Source organism: Calidris pugnax, unplaced genomic scaffold (genome assembly GCF_001431845.1).
Source record: "Calidris pugnax isolate Ruff unplaced genomic scaffold, ASM143184v1 scaffold333, whole genome shotgun sequence".
NCBI classification, from domain to species: Eukaryota; Metazoa; Chordata; class Aves; order Charadriiformes; family Scolopacidae; genus Calidris; species Calidris pugnax.
Genome location: NW_015091044.1, coordinates 15,567 through 35,675, shown reverse-complemented (window position 1 = coordinate 35,675; position 20,109 = coordinate 15,567). Strand labels below are relative to the sequence as shown.

The 20,109-nt window shown below is 49.4% G+C and overlaps 2 protein-coding genes and 1 pseudogene across 2 annotated transcripts; all 3 read left to right on the top strand.

The window, feature by feature from the left end:
• The first annotated feature begins 3,834 nt into the window (after positions 1-3,834).
• On the top strand, positions 3,835-4,131 carry LOC106896443 (feather keratin Cos1-1/Cos1-3/Cos2-1-like). The gene has a single exon (XM_014956458.1). It carries the CDS (start codon positions 3,835-3,837, stop codon positions 4,129-4,131), a length of 297 nt encoding a protein of 98 aa, XP_014811944.1.
• A 4,766-nt stretch (positions 4,132-8,897) lies between these two features.
• Positions 8,898-9,818, top strand: LOC106896442 (olfactory receptor 6F1-like). The gene is given in 3 exon segments (XM_014956457.1): positions 8,898-9,014; positions 9,017-9,078; positions 9,080-9,818. Coding segments are annotated over 3 exon segments (918 nt in total).
• Positions 9,819-15,684: 5,866 nt separating this feature from the next.
• LOC106896441 lies at positions 15,685-16,947 on the top strand (annotated as a pseudogene).
• The last annotated feature ends 3,162 nt before the right edge of the window (positions 16,948-20,109 follow it).

Here is a 20,109-nt window from a genome sequence, read left to right as displayed (position 1 = left end):
GTTGTCAGTGTGTGTGTGTGCAGATGTGCATAGATGTGCACATGTCTATATACTCAAGCATGCATATAAATGTACATGCAATTGTGACTCTACAAGTGCACAAGCACGTGTGAACACTTACATGATGACAAGCCTGAGGAGTGAAGTATGTGCAGGCACAGGGGTTCTTGTGTAACTGAGTGTGCATACATATGTTTGCTCACATGTGACCAAATACTTGTGTGGGGCCCACAGGCCTGGACATGAGTGTACACCCTTTGAGTGCATGGATGTCAGCATGCACTCCTGTGTCAGCATATCTCATGTGTCTGTGTACCCACAGCTGTGCAATTCCTTCCATTTGCTTGTGATGTCAGCTAGTGAGATCAGAATGAGAACAAGAGGTGAAACCTGTGATGAAACTGTGGTCTGACTCAGATATCCCATGAGGGTAAGTTGCAGTGAATGTCCAGACTTGCCCATCAGTGCTGACCCATCCCTGATAGGTGTTACCTGGGAAACAGCCCCTGTGCTTGCAGTCATGTTTGCTAAGAAGCAGAAGTGCTGACAGCTGGGAATATGACCTGCCCCTTCATTGGGAGCAGGAGACAAGAGCAAAAAAAAAAAGAGGTGGGAAAAGGCTAAAACCCTCTGTCCACAGAGGAGGTGAAAGTGGAGGCCTTCCGGAAGAGTGCCCAGGAAGACTAAGTCTGTACAGCTACATGCCTAGCCAGGGACAGCTGAGCAGCCATGGCACCTGGAGGTGACAGACAAACCAATCAGAGAACTTGGGAACTGGATAGAGTGTCCACTGTCTTCCTGGAGATGGGAAAGAAAGGATGAGAGCTTCCCTTCAGGTGCCTCTCTGTAGCCCAAAGCCAATGCCCAAGCCATTTTCGGTGAGGGGGTGGGGGGAGAATTGGAGTCATGAGTATAAGGGAGACAGAGAGAGAACAGATAAATCAAGGGGCTTAGGTATCACCTGCAGGCCCGGAGGGAAATCCACTGTTGTAGCCCCCATTTCCCACCAGCAGGATGGCCATGAAACAGAAAACCTGTGCGGAAAAGGAGGAAGAAGATCATTGACAGGAAGAAGCCGTAAGTCACCCAGAGGAGCAATTTCTCAGGAGAACAGCTCCCAAGGCAGACAGTGTTTCTACCTCTTTCACAGTGTCCTTCCTTCCCCGCTACCAGCAGCCCCTGGGGAAAAGAAGGTCTTTTCCTGACCCAGTCAGGCAACAGCAGCAGGCGCTGGGGTGTGTGATACTTAATCAAACATGCCTTCACCCCAGTGACAGTTGCTGGCCCCTCAGATTCAGATTTCAACACAGGACATGAAGATCCTTGGGGCTGGAGACCAAAGGACTCATTGATTCTTTGGCTTTCCTGGGCACAGCACAGTGACATCAGGACCTTGGCCCCTTCAGTTCAATGTCTCAGTCCTCGTCCAGATCAGCACCATCTCATTAAGTTGTTGGCTGGGTCTAAGTTGATGTTTTTATACAGTCTAAGACTCTTAGGGCCTGCTGAGGGACAGAAAGGAAAAAACAACTTAATTGATACCCCAAATTATCTCACCTAAAGGCTCAAGTAACTAATATATACTCTTAATATTCTTTTTTTCCTTGCAAAGGCTGACTAAGTATTCACACCTAGTTAAAATTAAGCAAGAAGAGAGACTACGGGAAAATGTAATGGAAAAAACCAGCAAATCCGTGTACACTAATATAATGTGCAGAAGAAGAGATGAACGTAGCACTCGGGGGAGTCATGGAGCAGCCAGCACCCCTGGGCAGCACTGCTTTCACATCTGTGCTGCTCGTGTTGCTGGTAACCAACATGGTATATGCATCTGCACACACATGCATTCACAGAGGTCTACATGTACAAATATCCATACAAACAAGCACACTTGCATCTCCAGAAACAGATGTAGGCTCAAAAGGGGAGACACTGGGGATTACCCTGGCAGGGAAGGGCTGGAGTACCTTGGGTTAGAATAAAGCCACAAACACATCCGTAGTGTACACTGAGGACTCCCAGAGACTACCCAGGCAGAGCAGGAGGCCAGACAAAGCAGTAACCTTCTCCTGAGGGCAGCATTAGGAGGCGAAGATACAAATCCCAGCAGTGAGGGAGAGAGAAGCATGTGACATGTCCCCATGGATGAGAGTCTTGGGACATGGGGCTGAGGACTGCAGGGCTGGAAGCAGCTGAGCCCCTCCCTGAAAAAAAGAACACAAACAACCCCACCAGAGCGCCCCGGCCTTACATCATCTGCTTGCAATAGACCCCTCTGGCTCTTGGTCTGCATCTTCTGGCTGCTCTGATGCATTTCTGCCCTGGAAATCAATGGGCTTGTATTCCCAGCACTCCATGAGGGAATGGGTATGCAAGAAAAGAGAAAGAAGAAAGAAAAGAGCCCTCAATATAAGAAGGACATGGACCTGATGGAGAGGGTCCAGAGGAGGGCCACAAGGATGATCAGGGGGATGGAGCACCTCTGCTACGAGGACAGGCTGAGGGAGCTGGGGTTGTTCAGCCTGGAGAAGAGGAGGCTCCGGGGAGACCTAATAGTGGCCTTCCAGTACCCAAAAGGAGCCTACAGGAAGGCTGGGGAGAACCTGTTTAGAAAGGCCTGCAGTGACAGGACGAGGGGCAATGGCTTCAAGCTGGAGGGGAACAGATTTAGACTGGAGATTAGGAGAGGGTTCTTCACTGTGAGGGTGGTGGAGCACTGGAACAGGTTGCCCAGGGAGGTGGTTGAGGCCCCTTCCCTGGAGATATTCAAGGAGAGGCTCGACGAGGCCCTGGGCAACCTGGTCTAGTTGGGGGTGTCCCTGCTGACTGCGGGGGGGGTCGGACTAGATGGCCTTTGGATGTCCCTTCCGGCCTGGGCAATTCTATGATTCTATGATTCTAAAATTAAAAGGTAACACTGCACAAAGTCAAAACAGAGCTGACGTCATTAGCTGGGACATTTTGTTTCAGAAATGGGAGGGACTTGTGTCTTTTTAGTTTTGAGAAGAGAAGGCTTAGGGGGGATCTAAACAATGCATACAAGTAGTTAAAGGGAGGGTGTCAGGAGGACGGGGCTGGTCTTTTTTCAGTGGTGCCCAGTGACAGGACAAGAGGAAATGGGCACAAACTTGAGTATAAGAAGTTCCATCTAAACATGAGGAGGAACTTCTTTACTGTGAGAGTGGTAGAGCATTGGAACAAGCTGCCCAGACATGGTGTGGAGTGTCCTCTGGAGACATTCAAAACCTGCCCTGGACAAGTTCCTGTGCAACCTGCTCTAGGTAGACCCGCTTTGGTGGAGGGGTTGGACTAGAGGATCTCCAGGGGTCCCTTCAACCCCAGATGATTCTATGATTCTATGGACATCTTAGAAGATTACTACTTCCACAAAGATCGCCTGTGGACCTGGGCAAGTGTAGGACCACTATAAAAGCAAGTACAACTCCTTGCTCCCTCATCCACTTCTCTTGCTTCATTCTGTTTTGAGGACCAGGTGAGGGAAGCTCTTTCTCCTTTTTCTGCTCCAGAATGAGATCTTGCCTCAATGACCAACTCAGACAATACCCACTCCTGTGCTTCGAGCTCCTTCTTTGGCTTGGAGAGACACTAGGGGTTGCCTGAGGTGGTTCCTGCTCTACAGGCTTGGCAAGAGCCTCTCTGTGACACTTTGTAGAGCCCCTGGGTCCAAGGCAAAGAACACCTGGTGTCTCCCTACACAATTTCCCCCTGGTCACCCAGTAGGAAGCTTGTCTTCTTTGTGTTGGTGAGCAAGGCTCCTTTCTCACCCATGCCTGTACTATGATTTTTTCTCAGGTGTACCTCCAGCTCAGAGACATGTCTTGCTATGACCACTGCCAGCCCTGCTGCCCAACCCCACTGGCCAACAGCTGCAACGAGCCCTGTGTCAGGCAGTGCCAGAACTCCACCGTCGTCATCCAGCCCTCCCCCGTGGTGGTGACCCTGCCCAGGCCCATCCTCAGCTCCTTCCCGCAGAACACCCTGGTGGGCTCCTCCACCTCTGCTGCTGTTGGCAGCATCCTCAGCAGTGATGGAGTGCCCATCACCTCTGGGTGCTGTGACGTCTCCTGCATTTCCAGCCGCTACTGTGGCAGAAGACGCCCCCCCTGCTAAAGATGCTGGGAATTTCCCAAGAAGACCCTCTAGGGAACTCAGAACAGTGTTGTTTTCAGCACAGCTGAATTACTTTGCTTTTCCTTCTCTTTTCCTTGTTTGCTTCATATCCCCTTAGCAGCAAGGTTCCCCCAAGAACAACTCAGTGGGAACTGTGCATCTTCTCCTCCTCTATGGGACAGGCAGACAGACATCATGCAGGTACTTATCCCTGGCCAAGGACCCCAGACTCACAGCTGCTCCTAGAGCTCCATGAACTGGCAGCCCCATCTGCAGTTACTTTGTTTCCCTCTTTTGACTCATTAAAGTTCTATCGCATTCAAGCCTGGCCTCCATGTGTTCCTTCTTTCTGTGGACACTCCTCAGTGTCAAAGGAGAAAGGTGTTACTCTGGGTGGGAAGGGGATGAGAGTACAAGGAGTCCCTTCTGCATTCACAGAAGGATGGGAGGTCAGGGCACCACACAGGGGAGCCTCTTCTCAGCACTGTCCCTTGGAGCTGAGGAGGACATCCTTGAGTGCTCTCTGTCAGTGATCATCAGACCTTGCTCTGCAGTGCCTCTAACCACAAATGCCCAGAAAGGCAGGAGGCCCCGCGGGGGCAGCACCCCCATGAGCTCTTGAGGAAAGGCGTTCCTCTTCTGTGGCTGGAGCTGCTCTGGGGTGGCAGGGGGTGAATGTGGGGCTCCAGAAGATTATTTGCTCTGCAGAATGGGAGGAGTGGCAAAGCAGAAAACAGCCCTTGGGATGGCCCAGAGCTGCTGCTCCACTTTCCTCTCCCTTTCACCATCCAATCCAGGGGCCATGGCCAGCATGCATGGACAGGAATAGCAGCAAAATGCTATCAGAAGGAGTAGCTGCTGAGTGCATTGAGGCTGGAAACTGGAGCTAAGGATGTGGGAGCTGAGGGCAGTCAGCACAGAAATGGGGACAGTGAAAAGGTGTATTTTTGAGGGAGATCAAATTGCTCTCATAAAGAACATGTAGGAGAATGTGAAGATTAGCAAGGATAAGGATAATTGGTGCACTTCCCAAGAGAGTTGTAGAGCTGTTCCCAGAGCTCTTGACTGCTTCATCGGTCCCCCCCAGAGAATTTGTGTTCAGGAATTGACTGCCACTCTGAGAGGAGAGGATTCTTTTATGTGTAAATCTCGTCCCTTCTGATCAGTGTAAATGTCTCTTGGTAGCTGCTACAAACCCATATCCTATTTCCTGCATGAAAATTCAGATGTTTTGACAAAAGCGTAGAAGTCAAAGAACAGAAATCCCCACACCCATGTTCTCTACCAAGAGGGAATTATGGGTCATGAAGCATGTCAGAACCATTGAAGGCCAATCTTTTATAAAGGTGTCTCAGTTGCAGGTCTGAAATCTTATTCGCTTAGTTATAGTATTAACAGCCATCATCATCACCTTATTTGGTCTTCCTGACCCCTACCACACCAAGACATGTAATAAGCAGAAGGTACCTCACAATGATGATGCCATCTGCAGCATGTCCTTATCGAAGAGGAGGGGATGGCTTGTCTTCTGACAGACAAGTAAACCCTTTGGCCAAAGCACAAAGTGTTGCTGCTGACTCTTGACATGATCCCTGGTTTCCCTGACCAAATAAAGAGGTCTTGGAAAGACCAGCGAGTTTGAAAACAACACCAAGCTGTGTGGCCTGGTCGACATGCTGGAGGAAAAGGATGCCATCCAGAGGGACCTGGACAGGCTTGAGAGGTGGGCCTGTGCAAACCTCATGAAATTCAACCAAGCCAAGTGCAAGGTCCTGCACGTGGGATGGGACAATCCTGAGCACAAATATGCCCTGGGCAGAGAAATGATTGAGAGCAGCCTTGAGGAGAAGGACTTGTGGGTGTTGGTAGATGAGAGGCTCAACATGACCTGGCAATGTGTGCTCACAGTCCAGAAAGCCAACTGCATCCTGGGCTGCATCAAAAGAAATATGGCCAGCGGGCTGTGGGAGGTGATTCTAGTCCTCTACTCCACTCTAATGACGCCCCACCTGGAATACTGCATCCAGCTCTGGAGCCCCCAATATAATAAGGACATGAACCTGTTAGAGCAAGTCCAAAGGAGGGTCACAAAGATGATTAGAGGGCTGGAGCACCTCTCCTGTGAGGACAGGATGAGGGAGTTGGAGCTGTTCAGCCTGGAGAAGAGGAGGCTCCAGGAAGACCTTATAGCAGCCTTCCAGTATTTAAAGAGGGCCTATAGGAGAGATGGGGAAGGAGTTTTTCAAGGGTATGTAATGACATGATGAGCAGTCATGATTTTAAATTGAAAGAGGGGATATTTAGATTAGATATTAGGAAGAAATTCTTTACTGTGAGAGTGGTGAGACACTGGAACAGGATTTCCAGAGAAGTTGTGGATGCCCCAACTCCACCACTGGAAGTGTTCAAGGCTGGGGTGTTCAAGATGGGAATGAGCTATCTGGTCTAGTGGAACATGTCTATGCCTATGGCAGGAACTAGATGATCTTTACAGTCCCTTCCAACTCTAGCCATTCTATGGCTCTACGGCTCTATGACTCTATGATTCTGTGATCTTTACTTATATCTTCACTTCAGTAAAGACTGAAGACTTAAGCATTAACTGCAATTTGAGGCTATGAAATGAGGCAAGTGAATCCCCTACCTTACTCCCTCTGCATTCATGTGTCCATAGCTGTCTAGTTATCTCCCACCCTAGAGGTTTCAAGACCATGTTAGTCTCTAGCACCAAATACCTGACACTTCCAGTTTCTTGCAACATTCAGATGTCTCCTTGTGTCAGGGAATAGCTATGCAAGACAGCACTGAGTTCCTGAGAATGTTACATACTGCAGATGCAGGCAGGAGGCAAGCACCCAGCCTGACATAAATGTTAGAGAATTATGTTGTTGTTCTTTAAATGGCTTGTGTGAAGAGAGACAGTTACACATCTGCAACAGTTCCATGAGATCCCTCAGAGATCAAATTTCCTGTAGTACACAGAGGGAAAACAAAACTGTCTCCTCGGTGTAGCCAGTTTGAGCTTCAGTGTGTTAATGAGGTGGGTGTGGGGATGTTATTATGCTAATGAAGTTGGTGACTCTCTGATGCCTGCACTCACCATATGAAGGTAAATTGCAGAGACTTTGTGTATGTGCTTGTTTGCTTCTCTCTTTGTGGATGTGCAGTGGTGGCTGTGAGGGGGAAAGAACATCAGGACCACAAGCTGTCGATACCTACCAGGTGGATGGAGAGGAAGGCCAAGCAGCTGTGTATAGCTTGAAGTGAGTTGACATGGTGAGAGCTCTTCAGCCACACCTGACATCAATGCACCCAGAGCTCCTCTAATAAATCAACCTCTTTCCAATGTTCTTCTTCAGCCAAGGGGACCATGGCTTCATCTGGAGGATGGTGCATGAAAGGATGTCATTTAGACCATTTCTACTGGCTGAGCTGGTGAGCGAAACCTGCCCAAGACCTCTAGTGTAGACTCCCAATGCCTTGCATGTTTAAGGAGAGGCAGATTAAGGGGGATTTCTCTACTCTTTAGGCATATGGGTTTTCTGGTATGTGAATTCTTAAGGAGGAAGAAAGGAGAGAAAGGGATCCTTCAGGTGGCGGTTCATCTCCATCTATCTTAGACACCCACCTGAGGATGAGAAGGGTTTTCCCCTAGAGAACTGATCAAGAATCCTCCCTTGTCTGCAGGGAGGGCATAGATTATACCCTGCATTTTGGCTGGCTTCTCAGAAGAGCTACCTTGGATGGGATTCAACTCAGAGGATTTTCCCTTCAACCACTGAGGTATGGATACCTCTGCCCAAGATGATCTGTCCAACTTATCCATCTGAGCTTCTTGCTAGACTCCTGCCCTAGTCCTCAGAGACAGCCTGGCACTTCTAGAGGGGTTTGAGCCATATATAAAAGGTGAGATGAACAATGTCTCCCTAGTGCCTTTTCTGTGTACGTTGAGAAAAAAGGAGGGAGCTGAGATAAGAGTATTTCACTGTAGGTCTTTCAGCTTGGTCAGCAGAAATCCTTCCTCTGACTCTGAGATGGCAAAATTTTAAAAGATGAGTCTTGTCACTAGTAGCTGTTCTGGGAAGCAGACATCAGTGAAAGTAATGGAGGTACTTGCAAAATATTCCTGTGCTGAGACTTGAAAGAAAGCAAATACATAAGACCAGGGGTCCTTCAGTAACAACTGTCATACTGGCCGGCTGCCTTGTGCTGCTGCAGCCTCATCAGAAAGCATTGTGATAAACTCACCTAGAAGAGGTGGAAAATCTCTTCCAGTGTCACATTGTCATGACAATTTTCTGATCCCTCAGTCTCATTTGCTGATATCACAGCAAATACCCTAAAGAGCGCAAGTATCTTATTCCCTTCCTGAGTGCCACAGCCTTTCATGCAGCTGGGGACCCTCAGCTGCTGTCCATAGTTTTCTAAACTATGGGGTTTTTGTCTCACAGAAGTGATTGCATTCACCATGTTCTAAAGGAGATGCCTGCACTTGACCTAATAAATAATTCTCCAGGTTCATTTGATAGCGTAGGCATGATCTCCAGGGTCAGATCTACTTGCCCAAACATGTTTCTGCAGTAAAGGATTTCCCTAACAATTTTAACTTAGGGTAAATGCTGTTTTCCCACACTCTGCAACAACCACTTTTTCAGGGATGATGCCTTTGTTTCACTACTAGTAGCACCTGAAGGAACAGCCCAGGAATGCAGACTCACACAGAAACTTTCCTGTCTTTGTAGATGAACCTCACCTCTTGGGAGAACATGGCAAATGGGACAAATGTGGAAGAATTTATCCTTCTTGGCTTCCCAGGAACGTGGCATTTCTGAATCTCCCTTGTGGTGGTGTTTGCATTGACGTACTCCCTCACAGTAACAGGATGGATGCATCCATCATAGCCTTCATGTGGACGACCAAGAACCTCCATACCCCAATGTACTTTTTCCTCTAATCTCTCCTTTCTGGAGATCTGGTACACTATGGATGTTGTTCCCAAAGCCATAGGAGTCATGCTGGGAACTAGCCAGACCATCTCCTTCAATGTCTGCATCCTCCAGTTGTTCTTTCTTCTCTCTTTAGGCTCCACTGAATGTTTTCTCCTGTCTGTCATGGCCTATGACTGCTACTTAGCCATATGCTACCCCTTGAGATACAGCTCCAGCATGAGCAGTGTCCTCTCTGCTCGGTTGGTACTCAGCTCCTGGCTGGCAGGCTTTCTAGTAATCTTGCTGCTGGCCTTTCTGACATCGAGGCTGACATTCTGTGGGCCAGATGTCATCAATCATTTCTTCTCTGATATAGATTCTTGCCTTGCACTTTCTTGCAGTGACACATGGCCCGTGGAGCTGGCAACATTCCTAGTCTCCATCATCATTGTGGTGGCCTCCTGTGTGGTCATCGTGGTCTCCTATGTGTACATAATCTCTTCCATCCTGAGAATCAAGTCAGCCCACAGCTGGAAAAAGGCATTTTCCACTTGTTCTGCCCATCTCAGTGTCATCACGATCTGGTATGGCTCCACCATCTTCCTGTATGTCAAGCCATCAGCCCATAACTCCCTGGATCTCAACAAACTTATGAATACTTTTAACATAGTTGTAACTCCTTTGTTGAACCCCTTCATTTACACACTCAGGATCAAAGAAGTGAAGCAAGCTCTGGGGCATGTCTTCCAGAAAAAGTGAAGTGACTTTTCGAAGGGCCTCAGTGAGAGCAAACAGATTCATCCACTCCCTCCCATGACTTCTACCCTGCAGAACTTTCTCACCTGGGCATGACAGGTAGTGAGAAGCCACCAGTTCCCCACCAAGCTCATCTCACTCACAGCCATCTCAGGCTGGGCTGAGCCTCAATTCTAATGCTCCCACCTCCCCTTGTCCACTCCTGGGTAAACTCAGAATGTCTCAGATTGGTCTAAAGACCAGCACTTGGAAAAGGTCACAAAGCCCATCCAGAAACAGTTCTCCAACAGACCACGGGAGGAGTGGCCCTCACACAAGTTTGTAATCCAGTTTGCCAAGTGCTTCTTTCTGTCAGGGATTCACCGGAATCCCCTAAGGAAGTCCCAGCAGCTGGGTCACTGCTTTGGGAAATGGGCATGTGTTTCTCTGTTTAGTCTGGTGTTTTCTGGATGGATTTATGCCCCATTATTTCAGAGATGCCTGTTTCAGAGAATCATGCTCTGGTTCAAGATAAAATTTGGCAATGTCTGGAATCTCTACCTATAGCCATTATTCTTAACACAGTCAACCAAATTTACGTCCCTCTTCCTTCCCTCTATCCAGTATCTGAATGTATCTTTTAATAAAAATATGCAAATCACTATGCTTCATGCTATATGTGTCAGGGCATTTCCACATCTAAACCCCCACATCAGTCTTTAACAGTCCATTATTCCACCGCTTTTGGGCTTTGTTATGGAACCACTTTAATGTGTTGGCAAAGTCTCCAAACTGCCGAGCTGTGAAAGACTGGCGGGGCAGCAAGTCTCTCTTTACACTCATTGGGACAACAGCACTTCCAACGGGCACTTGTTTTTCTCCTGATTTTCACTTCATGAATCACATTCTCCACATCTCTCTTCTTTCTGCCCACAGACAGTGAAGGGAGTCCAAATGACTGCATCAGAAGGAGGAGACATCAACAGGGCAGATACACTTGTATTAACAGTGTGTGATTAATTTCACCTGAGTGTAGAGCTCTCCAATTGAGATGATTGAGTCAGGACTGAGCATTTATTCCTCCCTTCTGGAAGCAGTGGTGCTTCTGAAGGTGATTCTCCTCTGTTCCTCTGTCCTGGGCACCTGGCTCTTCAGCCTGCAACCAGGCCCAGGCACCAGTGCCCAAGGACAGGCTGATGGCCACCCTTGTCAGCTGTGTTCTTTCTCACTGGCATTTGGGAAAATCAGTGAGGCTGGAGAAAAAGCCTGAGCTTGGATCTGTCCTCAGGTAGCCATCGCTGCTTGTCAATCCTTGCTTTTGGGGGGGAATTGTGTCTGTGAAGTGTCTGTCTGAAGTCCTCTTCAGCCCTGGAGAGCAATCACAAGCAGAACCTGAAACGTCCAAGGGACCTGAGACACAGCAGAGTGCAGACCACTGAGGGCTGCCATCATCTCCCCATCAACTCAGAAGCAACTGGGAGGTCTCCATAGGCGTTGTAGAGAAGAACCTCCCTGAATCCACCTGAGGTTTCCATTTGTCCATCCGTAGAAGCATCCGAGGGGACTGAGTCTGGTGCTGCTGGTACCAGAAGATGAAACAATTGGTATAGCTGCTAAAAAACCTGCAGTTAATAGTTGTCCTGCCTGGATGGTCATTTATGGTGGGAACCGCAGCACAGACTCCTTTTGGGCTTGACCTGTCAAACCAGAAAGGGCTTTCAGCTTTGCTCCCTCATGGACCTCTTTGTCTATCACTTCATCAGCTTGCTCACTGTCCCCTCTTTCCATCTCACTTTTCCCAGCATCTGAAATGCTGAGCTGCTTGTCCCTGCACACTTCTTTTTGCAGGTTCTTGCCACTCCTCACCCTGCAGATCATCCTGCTTTTCAGCAATGCTCACTGGTCTTTCAGTCCACTGATTGTCTCCATATCAGCCCCTCAGCTGTGTTAACTGCTGGTGTCTCCTTCAGCAGCAGAAGCATGATCTGTTTCTCTCCCACCTCTGACTATATCTTCTTGCTAGAACAGTTCCTCCATAGGACACAAAACATCCTCTGCCCTTGCTCTGTCCTTGTAGGGCATTTCAGCCCTTCTTGCATTGAGTTAGCCTTCTATGTGTGTCTCCAAGTTTTATGACCTTCCCTACAGAGACTAGTAGCATTGTGTCCAATACCTCCAGCAGAGAAGCTGCTGTGTGCTGCATTGCTCTGTTCCACGGCATCTTTCCTTCTTTCAGCTACATATATATTAGCAGTACCGTCAAGAATTCTCAATACCTGCACGTTTATTTTTTATTGTGGTTATTTCTTATTTATCTCATTCCTCTTTTGATGTCCATGACTCCTGACATCTCCCACGTTATTTGCCGTACCCGTCTGCAGCCCCTGATCTCTCTACAGAAACACTCCCAGTTCCCCCAGGTAGTCAGGACTCACATCTTCCCCCTTCTACCAGCATCTGGGCAAACTCTTGGCTCATTCTCCCCAGCCTGAAAGCCACATCTCACCAAAGCCTGTCAGTTCCACCAGGACTGCCAGGAAAATCAGGACTATGTCACACTCCCCCTTCATGGGGTGCCCAGGAATATGTCAGCATGAAAGACCTGATGCTTGCACCTTCAACTCTTCTTCTGCTTCTGCCAAATCAAAGAGGCCTCCAAACCAAAGCCCAAGGGGAGGAGCAAAACTCCCTCCCTGCTACTCCAGGCAGGCCTCTTTGTGTCTGTCCTGCAACCTCTACCACAAGATGGTCCTTGAGAGAGAGAACAGACTCATGGTTTAAATACTGTCCACCAAAGAGACAGGTGTGGCTTGAGAAATTCTTCTGACACCCACCACCTAGCCATCTGCACAGGCCTGTGCCCAGCTCTGCAGGAGATGAAAAGGCACGCCTGCACCCACCCATGTCCACCCTGTCCCTGGGACTGCCTGGATGGAGAGAGGAACAGACACACGCTGAAGTGCCTGGACCCAGGTGTCACACTCTCTCTCCCTTCTCCTCTGGCCATAGAGGAGGAACCTGAAGATAAACCTCTCTGTGAAGAGCATCTGCTGCAGAAACCAGCCACACAGGGACACTCCCTCACTTTAGTAGGGGGAGGACATGGAAACACAGCTCTCTGTTGTACAGGCAGTCCCTCTGGGACCCTTCCCCTCCCCACATTACCCACAGCTTCCAGCTGCTTGTCCCACCCTGGGTCCCAGAACCTCAATACACAGGCAAGTAAAAGGGCTATTGATTTTTCTGTCTTCTAGTGTCTGCTGCCTGGAGCAGGGCTCCTCTGCCCCTTCTCACCCAGAGCCTTTCTCACACAGTTGGCAGGGACTGCAGGAAGTGGGTTAATGGGACAGCAGCACCCATTCACAACTGTGCTCCCACAAGGTGGGCTGCCCTCTGGTCTCCAGTGCTGCAAATGTGCCAGGAGTTCCCTTGGAATACAACTATGACTGCCACAACAGGCCCCAGCTGAGGCAGGGGACAGGGATGAACTTTCCCTCATCTGGTGGGTAGACCAGCAGTGTCCACAGGTGGGCTGAGCTGGGTCTCTCCCTTTGCCTTTGCCACACACACACAGCCCTGCCTGTGGCAGTTTATACTCCTCCCCCAGTGTATCCTGGGGCACTTCTGCCATTTCCCCATGTCAGGGCCAGGTGAGCCACAGGGTGCTGGTCACTGGTCACTCCCCAGTGAGAGCTGCCCCAGTGGATCCAGTAGCACTTTGGAATCTTCTCGGCTGCTCACAAGGAGCTTTGGGCCTCAGCAAGGGAGCAGATGGTACCAGTGGATGAACTCAGTGGACTGTATGTTGGTATATGAGCAGTTGATGTCGATGCCAGTGCTCTCAGTGGTCTCTGCCAGCTGCTCCTTCTGCACCTGTGCTCCATCAGAAGCCACTACTGAGAAAGGACAAGGAAAGGCCAAAAATCACCAAAGGTCACTCAGGTCTCATGCCTTGTTTCACAGAGAAATGGTTGGGAAGAATGTCAGTGAGACAGAGCTGTACTGTAACAGATGGGGACATGTGCCAACAGGGACAGGGATAGACAGTGATCCTGCTGTAGTTTTGTGGAGCAAGGGAAAATGGCTGGAAGGAAATTTGAAATAGATGCATGGAGAAATGGCAGGAACATCAGATGCATAGATGGATAGATGAAGAGAAGAAGAGTAGACAGGAGAGTTGGGAGTATTGCAGTGTAGCAGAGAGGGCCAAATTTGAACAAGAATTAATGTTGAATGCACAAGGGGATACGTGGAAGAACAGGATAATGGAAATGTGCAGGAAAGCAAATTTGTGTCTACAGACATGAAGAAAGCAGAGGGAAAGATGAGAAAGGGCTCTCAGAGAGTAGGAAGAGGGGTTAGAGACAGTGGGTACATGGAGTCATGGGTCAAAAGATGGATGGGTGGAAGGTGGAAGGATGAAGAGAGAGAGGAACACTAGCAGGGAGAGTGGATGTCAGGGTGAAGGGCAGAGAGCTAAATTCAGGGCAATAATTGCTAGGTGCACAAAGGAAAGAGTGGGTATTTTGAAAGGTAGTTGTACATGCAAGCAACCCCATACCAACAGAGTTGATGGACACAATGCAAGATATACTGAGTGAGGAATCAGAAATGTGAAAGAGGGAACTGAAATGCCAGAAATGCAGGGAGGGGAGAGACTCTATGAAGAACGAGCGCAGCCATGGATACCCACAGCTGATGTCTGTCCTACACACCAAGTACCACTGCAGCCAGTCCCACCAGCCCTGCACATCCCACCCTCTGCAGCCCACATCTCACTATCCAGTGCCAGCCCAAGGTGTCTGCTCTGGCCACAGAATCTCCTCTCTGCTGCTGTCACCCACTGCCACCAGCTCCACCTTGAGGCCAGGCCATGTGATAGTCCCACGCTTCTCTGTCTCTTCTGAACAAGTAGTTGTAGAAAGCAAGAAGGTTTCCCCTAAGCCATTGCTTCTCCAAGGTGAGAAAGCTCAATTCACTTAGCCTCTCCTCACACATCATGTTAGCCAGCCCCCTAATCAAATTGGCGGCCTTTATTGGACTCACTTCAGTAAATCAAAATCCTTCCTGGACTGAGGAGCCCCAGCCTGGAATAAGCACTCTGGATGTGGTCAAAATGGTTGAGAGGGGCAGGATGACTTTCCTGAACCTGTTAGCAACACGATAACTAACTAACCTCAGGATACGTTTGGCCTTCTTTGGTAAAAGGGTATACTGTGGTGTCATGTTCAGCTGTGTGTCTTCTAAAACCACACAAAATTTTCAATGGGTCAGCTTCCTGGATGCCCAGTCCCCAGCCAGAAGGACTGCATGGGCTGGTTCCTTCCCTAGACTCAAAACTTTGCCTTATTCTTTTTGACGCTGGTATGCTTGCCAGGGCTACAGCATTCTGGGGAAGGACAAGGCCCACAGGTTGTTTGTGTTCTCACAGACTGCACGGAGTGGATCAAGTCAAAACAGCCCACAGTTTTGTCCTGAGGGCAGTATTAGGCATGATGGGGTCAAAACCAAACAGCACAATGCACACACCTTGGGAAGGAAACAGCACGTGACCATTGGGGTGAGCTGAGGAGGGAGGGAAAGACACCTATAGGGTGTGTTCTCATAGGTAGGAGCCCATGGGCATTCAGGTGAGGATGGCTAAAACTTCTTCCAGGAAACGGCACTTCAAGCAGCTCCAAAAGAGCGACCCAGGCTGATGTCGCTTGCCTGCCCTGGACATGTCCAGCACTATACTTCCCGCATTGCTTCATTCCTGCCCTAGAAACCCCGGGGCCTTTCATCCTGGTGCTCAGAAGAAGGCTTCATAGGGAAATGGGCATGGCACAAATCTGGAAATGAAAAGGCAACGGTGCAGGAAATGAAAACACAGCCCATATCATTAGCTGTGATGGTTTGCATCCAAGACGAGCTTGTCAGAAAATTGCTACCTCTGCAAAGGGCACCTCTGGTCCTGCGGCAATGAAGGGCAGGTATAAAAGCCAGCCTGAATCCCTGCTCTCTCATCCTCTTCTCTTGCCTTCTTCTCCTTGGGAACCAGGTGAGTCTGAAACTCCTTCTCTTCCAAAGAGAGATCTCCACTCTGTGGACCTCTCTGCTGGTGTTGGCTTTGGCAAATGTTGGGTCTTGGAGTGTCTTTTCAGAACAGAGGGAGGCGGGTAGAAGGTCAGCGTAGAGAGAGGGTGGGATGTGACTGTGGTGCCTTTTGCTTTATGCACAAGGAGAGAGCTTCCTTGGGTCAGGCTGCTCTTTGTAGGGCTCTGGCCAGATGAGGTAGCGAAGACCATGTGGCTCCTGGCACGGTCTCCAGCCTCCCACTCATTGGTGGCCTTGGCTTCCTTGTGACAGGGTAACCAGGCTGCTTCTTACCTGCCCTTTTGTTCTCCTTCTTCTCTGTCCTCTCTTCCAGGTGCACCTCCGGCCCCACAAGATGTCCTGCTACGACCAGTGCTCCCCCTGCCTGCCCTGCCGGCCCTGTGGCCCGACCCCGCTGGCCAACAGCTGCAACGAGCCCTGTGTCAGGCAGTGCCAGAACTCCAATGTTGTCATCCAGCCCTCCCCCGTGGTGGTGACTCTGCCTGGCCCCATCCTCAGCTCCTTCCCTCAGAACACCGTGGTGGGATCCTCCACCTCCGCTGCCGTTGGCAGCATCCTCAGCTGTGATGGAGTGCCCATCAACTCTGGGTGCTGTGCCCTCTCCGGCATTTCCAGCCGCTACTGTGGCAGAAGGTGCCCTCCCTGCTAAAGCTGCTGGGCATAGCTCTTGGCAAGTCTCCCTAAGAGCTCTGGATATGGTGTTGGACAAAGGATGAATCTTCACGCCATTGCTTTCACAGGAATCGACCATCTTTAGCTCCTCCTGAAAATGCTGGCAGGAAAGGGAGAGCCTGGGCTCTTAGAAAACATGGCCCACGTCTCTCCTTCCATTTTTCCACCTACCTCCTTTCTCTCTTTTTGTTCATTTATTCTCCTTTGTGGGCTCTTATACTTTCCAAAGCCAGCCTGCACTCTGCAGGAAAGGCAGATGGATGCCCTGCATGAAATTCACCATGGGCAAGACTCTCACTTGCCCCTCCTGATCCCTGCACTGAGGACTTCTGCTTGGAGTCACCTCAGTTTCCTCTTTTGACTCATTAAAGATTTCTGCATCCCAGTCTGGGTCTCCGAGTGATCTTTCCATTGGTGTATGGCCTCCCAAGCTGCCCAAGGAGAATGGCTTTGATTGTGTCAGGGGATGTGCTGGGGGTGTAAATGGTGCCTTCACAACTCCTAGAAGAACGGGAAGTTGCGACACACTGCATAGGGTCCTCTTTGGCATACTATCCTTCTGCAGTTTGCAAAACAAACCCAGATACCCCTAAGCAAGTGGAAATCAAAACTAGCATCAAAAATTAACATCAAATTAACATCCAAACAAGTGTGCCAGGAGGTCCAGGGAGGTGATTCTACCCATCTGTCCCGCTCCGGTGAGACCCCCCCCTGGAGTTATGTGTCCATCTCTGGAGTCCTCAGCACAGGAAGGACATGGACCTGTTGAACAGGTCCAGCAGAAGGCCATGAAGGCTTTCCAGTAGCCAGAGCCTCTCTGCTGTGACTTGGGGTTGTTCAGCCTGGAGAAGAGAAGGCTCCAGAGAGACCTTCTAGCGGATTTCCAGTACTTAAAGAGGGCCTACAGGAGAGATGGGGAGGTACATTTACAATGGTCTGTAGTGACATGATGAGGGGTCATGGTTTTAAACTGAAATAGGGGAGATTTAGATTAGATATTAGGAAGAAATTTTTTCCTGTGAGGGTGGTGAGGTACTGGAACAGGTTGCTCAGAGAAGCTGTGGCTACCCCACCACTGGAGGTGTTCAAGTCCAGGCTGGATGGTTTTGAGCAACCTTGTCTAGTGGGAGGTGTCCCTGCCCGTGCCAAGGGGTGGTACTGGATGAGCTTTAAGGTCCCTTCCAATCCGAACCATTCTATGAATCACAGAATCACAGAATGGTAGGAGTTGGACAGGACTTTTGGAGATCATCTAGTCCAACCATCCTTCCAAAGCAGGTTCACCTAAAGGAGGTTGGACAGCAGTGCATGCAGGCAGGTTTTGAACATCTCCAGAGAAGGAGACTCCACAATCTCTTTGGGCAGCCTCTTCCAGTTCCCTTGCACCCTTAAAGGAAGGAAGTTTTTCCTCAAGTTGACATGGAATTTCCTGTGTTTCAGTCTTTGCCCATTTCCCCTTGCCTTGCAGTGTCTCTACCCAGTCACAGGTCCTGTAAAAACCTCTGCTGTCCTCAAGTGACAGCTAGGACTCTGTGCCAGGCCATGTAGGCAAACCACCCTGTAAGCTTATGGAGGTGGGGTGCCTCCTGCTCTGGGAAGTGCTGTGCTGGGGCAGGAGGAGAGGAGAGAAGATGTCTCCAGAGAGTAGCAGGAATGAGGATGGATGGAATAGCCTCAGGGATGGTCCACTGATTGTCCTCAGTAAACCCATGTGAGCTGCTCCTAGTCACTTTTTTGGCTTTCATGAGTTTAGAAAAGGCTTCTGAGAGATTCTTTTCAGGGACATTGTGTGGACACTGAGCATTCAGCTTCTTGAACACCCTTGGATGTATCCCAGCTGGTCCCATGGACTTATCTGTGTTCAAATGGTAGTAAGAGCTCCTTAATACTTTCTTTTACAGTGGGTGCTGCTACATTCCCAGAGAGTCTACCGGGAAGCTCAGGTATATGATGAACCTGAGGAGAAGCCATGCCAGTAGAAACTGAGGACAAATATCCATTAAGCACTTCAGCCTTTTCTGTATGCCATGTTCCTTTAGTTCAGTACCTGTTCAGTCCAAGGCCTCAGCCGCTTCCTGACACAGCACCAGGCTGATAAGCTGCACAGGTACATCTGACATTGATTTGGACATCAGGCAGGTCTGTGTCTCACACCAGATAGCACTGACACTTCACTGGAAGCAGATCCACTTGGGTACAGACCGAATGAGGTTGGCAGGATTTCTCAGCCTTTCTCCCTGTCCATAAAGCAAACCCAATTCTATTGAACTCCCTAGACCTGTGGAGAGCTGTGTCCTAGTCTGGAGAAGCAAGGAATGGAGACTTCCAGCCATGCTGAGGCATTCCTGATATTGTTTACAATGAATTAAACTACAGATCCAAATTGGTGTAAAAGAGTCCTTCTTGGAGCCTGTAATCATCATCAGTAGAGTGTAAGCTTTGGAGCAGTGGGAAAAGGAGGACTGAAGAAGAGCAGCACAACCCGTCATGAGGAGAGAAACACACACACACACACTCATGCAGAACAGCATGGAATCATGCACACATTTTTGCATTCACACAAACTCAGCTGCACACAAGTGTACACAAGACAAGAACACACATAGGACCATAACCTGCTGTGAACGTCAGGGGATACTTGTGGCAGGGCTAGAACATTCTGGAGAAGGACAAGGACCCAGACATAGGATTCACACTCCTCTTCCTGGTGCAGATAAGTAGAAGGCAAAACAGGCCAGCTGAATTTTCCTAGCAGAAGTGATGGGTGGAATAAAGTCAAACTGTGGAGCTGAGCCACTTCTTGACAATTGGGCCCCAAAGAGCCCCAAAGGGGTGACCCAGACTGACATCATTTGCCTTTACTGGACTCTACTAGCAAGTGAGATGAGTCCTCTGCCCACACTGTGTGTTTTCCGGAAATGCTTGGACCTTTCATCCTGTCATGCAACAGATGCCTCCACTGGGGAATGGGCCTAGCATAAAACAGGAAATGAGAAAACAGCAATTCAGGAAGCCAAAACAGAGCCCATAGCATTAGCTGGGACGTTTTGCATTCAAGATGAGCTTGTCAGCAAATAATCACCTCTGCAACGGATGTCTCTGGCAGCCTGGGGCTGTTAAGGTCCAATATAAAAGCCAGCCCAGCTCCTCGCTCTCACATCTACTTCTCTTGCCTCCTTCTCCTTGGGAGTCAGGTGAGTATGAAGCCCCTTCTCCTTCTCTGCTTTCCCTAAAGGAAGGTCTTACCTTGATGGATATCTCAGCTGATACCTGTTCTCTTCTATGGCAGATCTTGGGGCTTCTTGTCATGGGAGAGGGAAGTGGGGAGAAGGTTGGGCAGGGAAGGATGCTAGAAATGTTGCTTTTGGACTACAAGCAGGGAAATAGCCACAAAATACCTGATGGCTCTTCTGGGACCCTGGCAGGATGATGCAAAGAAGCCCTCATAAATCTCTGCACAGACTCCATCTCCTGGCCCTGCCTGTGCCTTGGGTCCCCACTGTGGTGACAGCCTCCTGTTCATGCATCTCCATGTTTTATTTCCTCT

What these genes read in the sequence shown, in the direction of transcription:
- LOC106896443 (XM_014956458.1), top strand. Translation starts at nt 3,835, where the DNA reads ATGTCTTGCTATGACCACTGCCAGCCCTGCTGCCCAACCCCACTGGCC.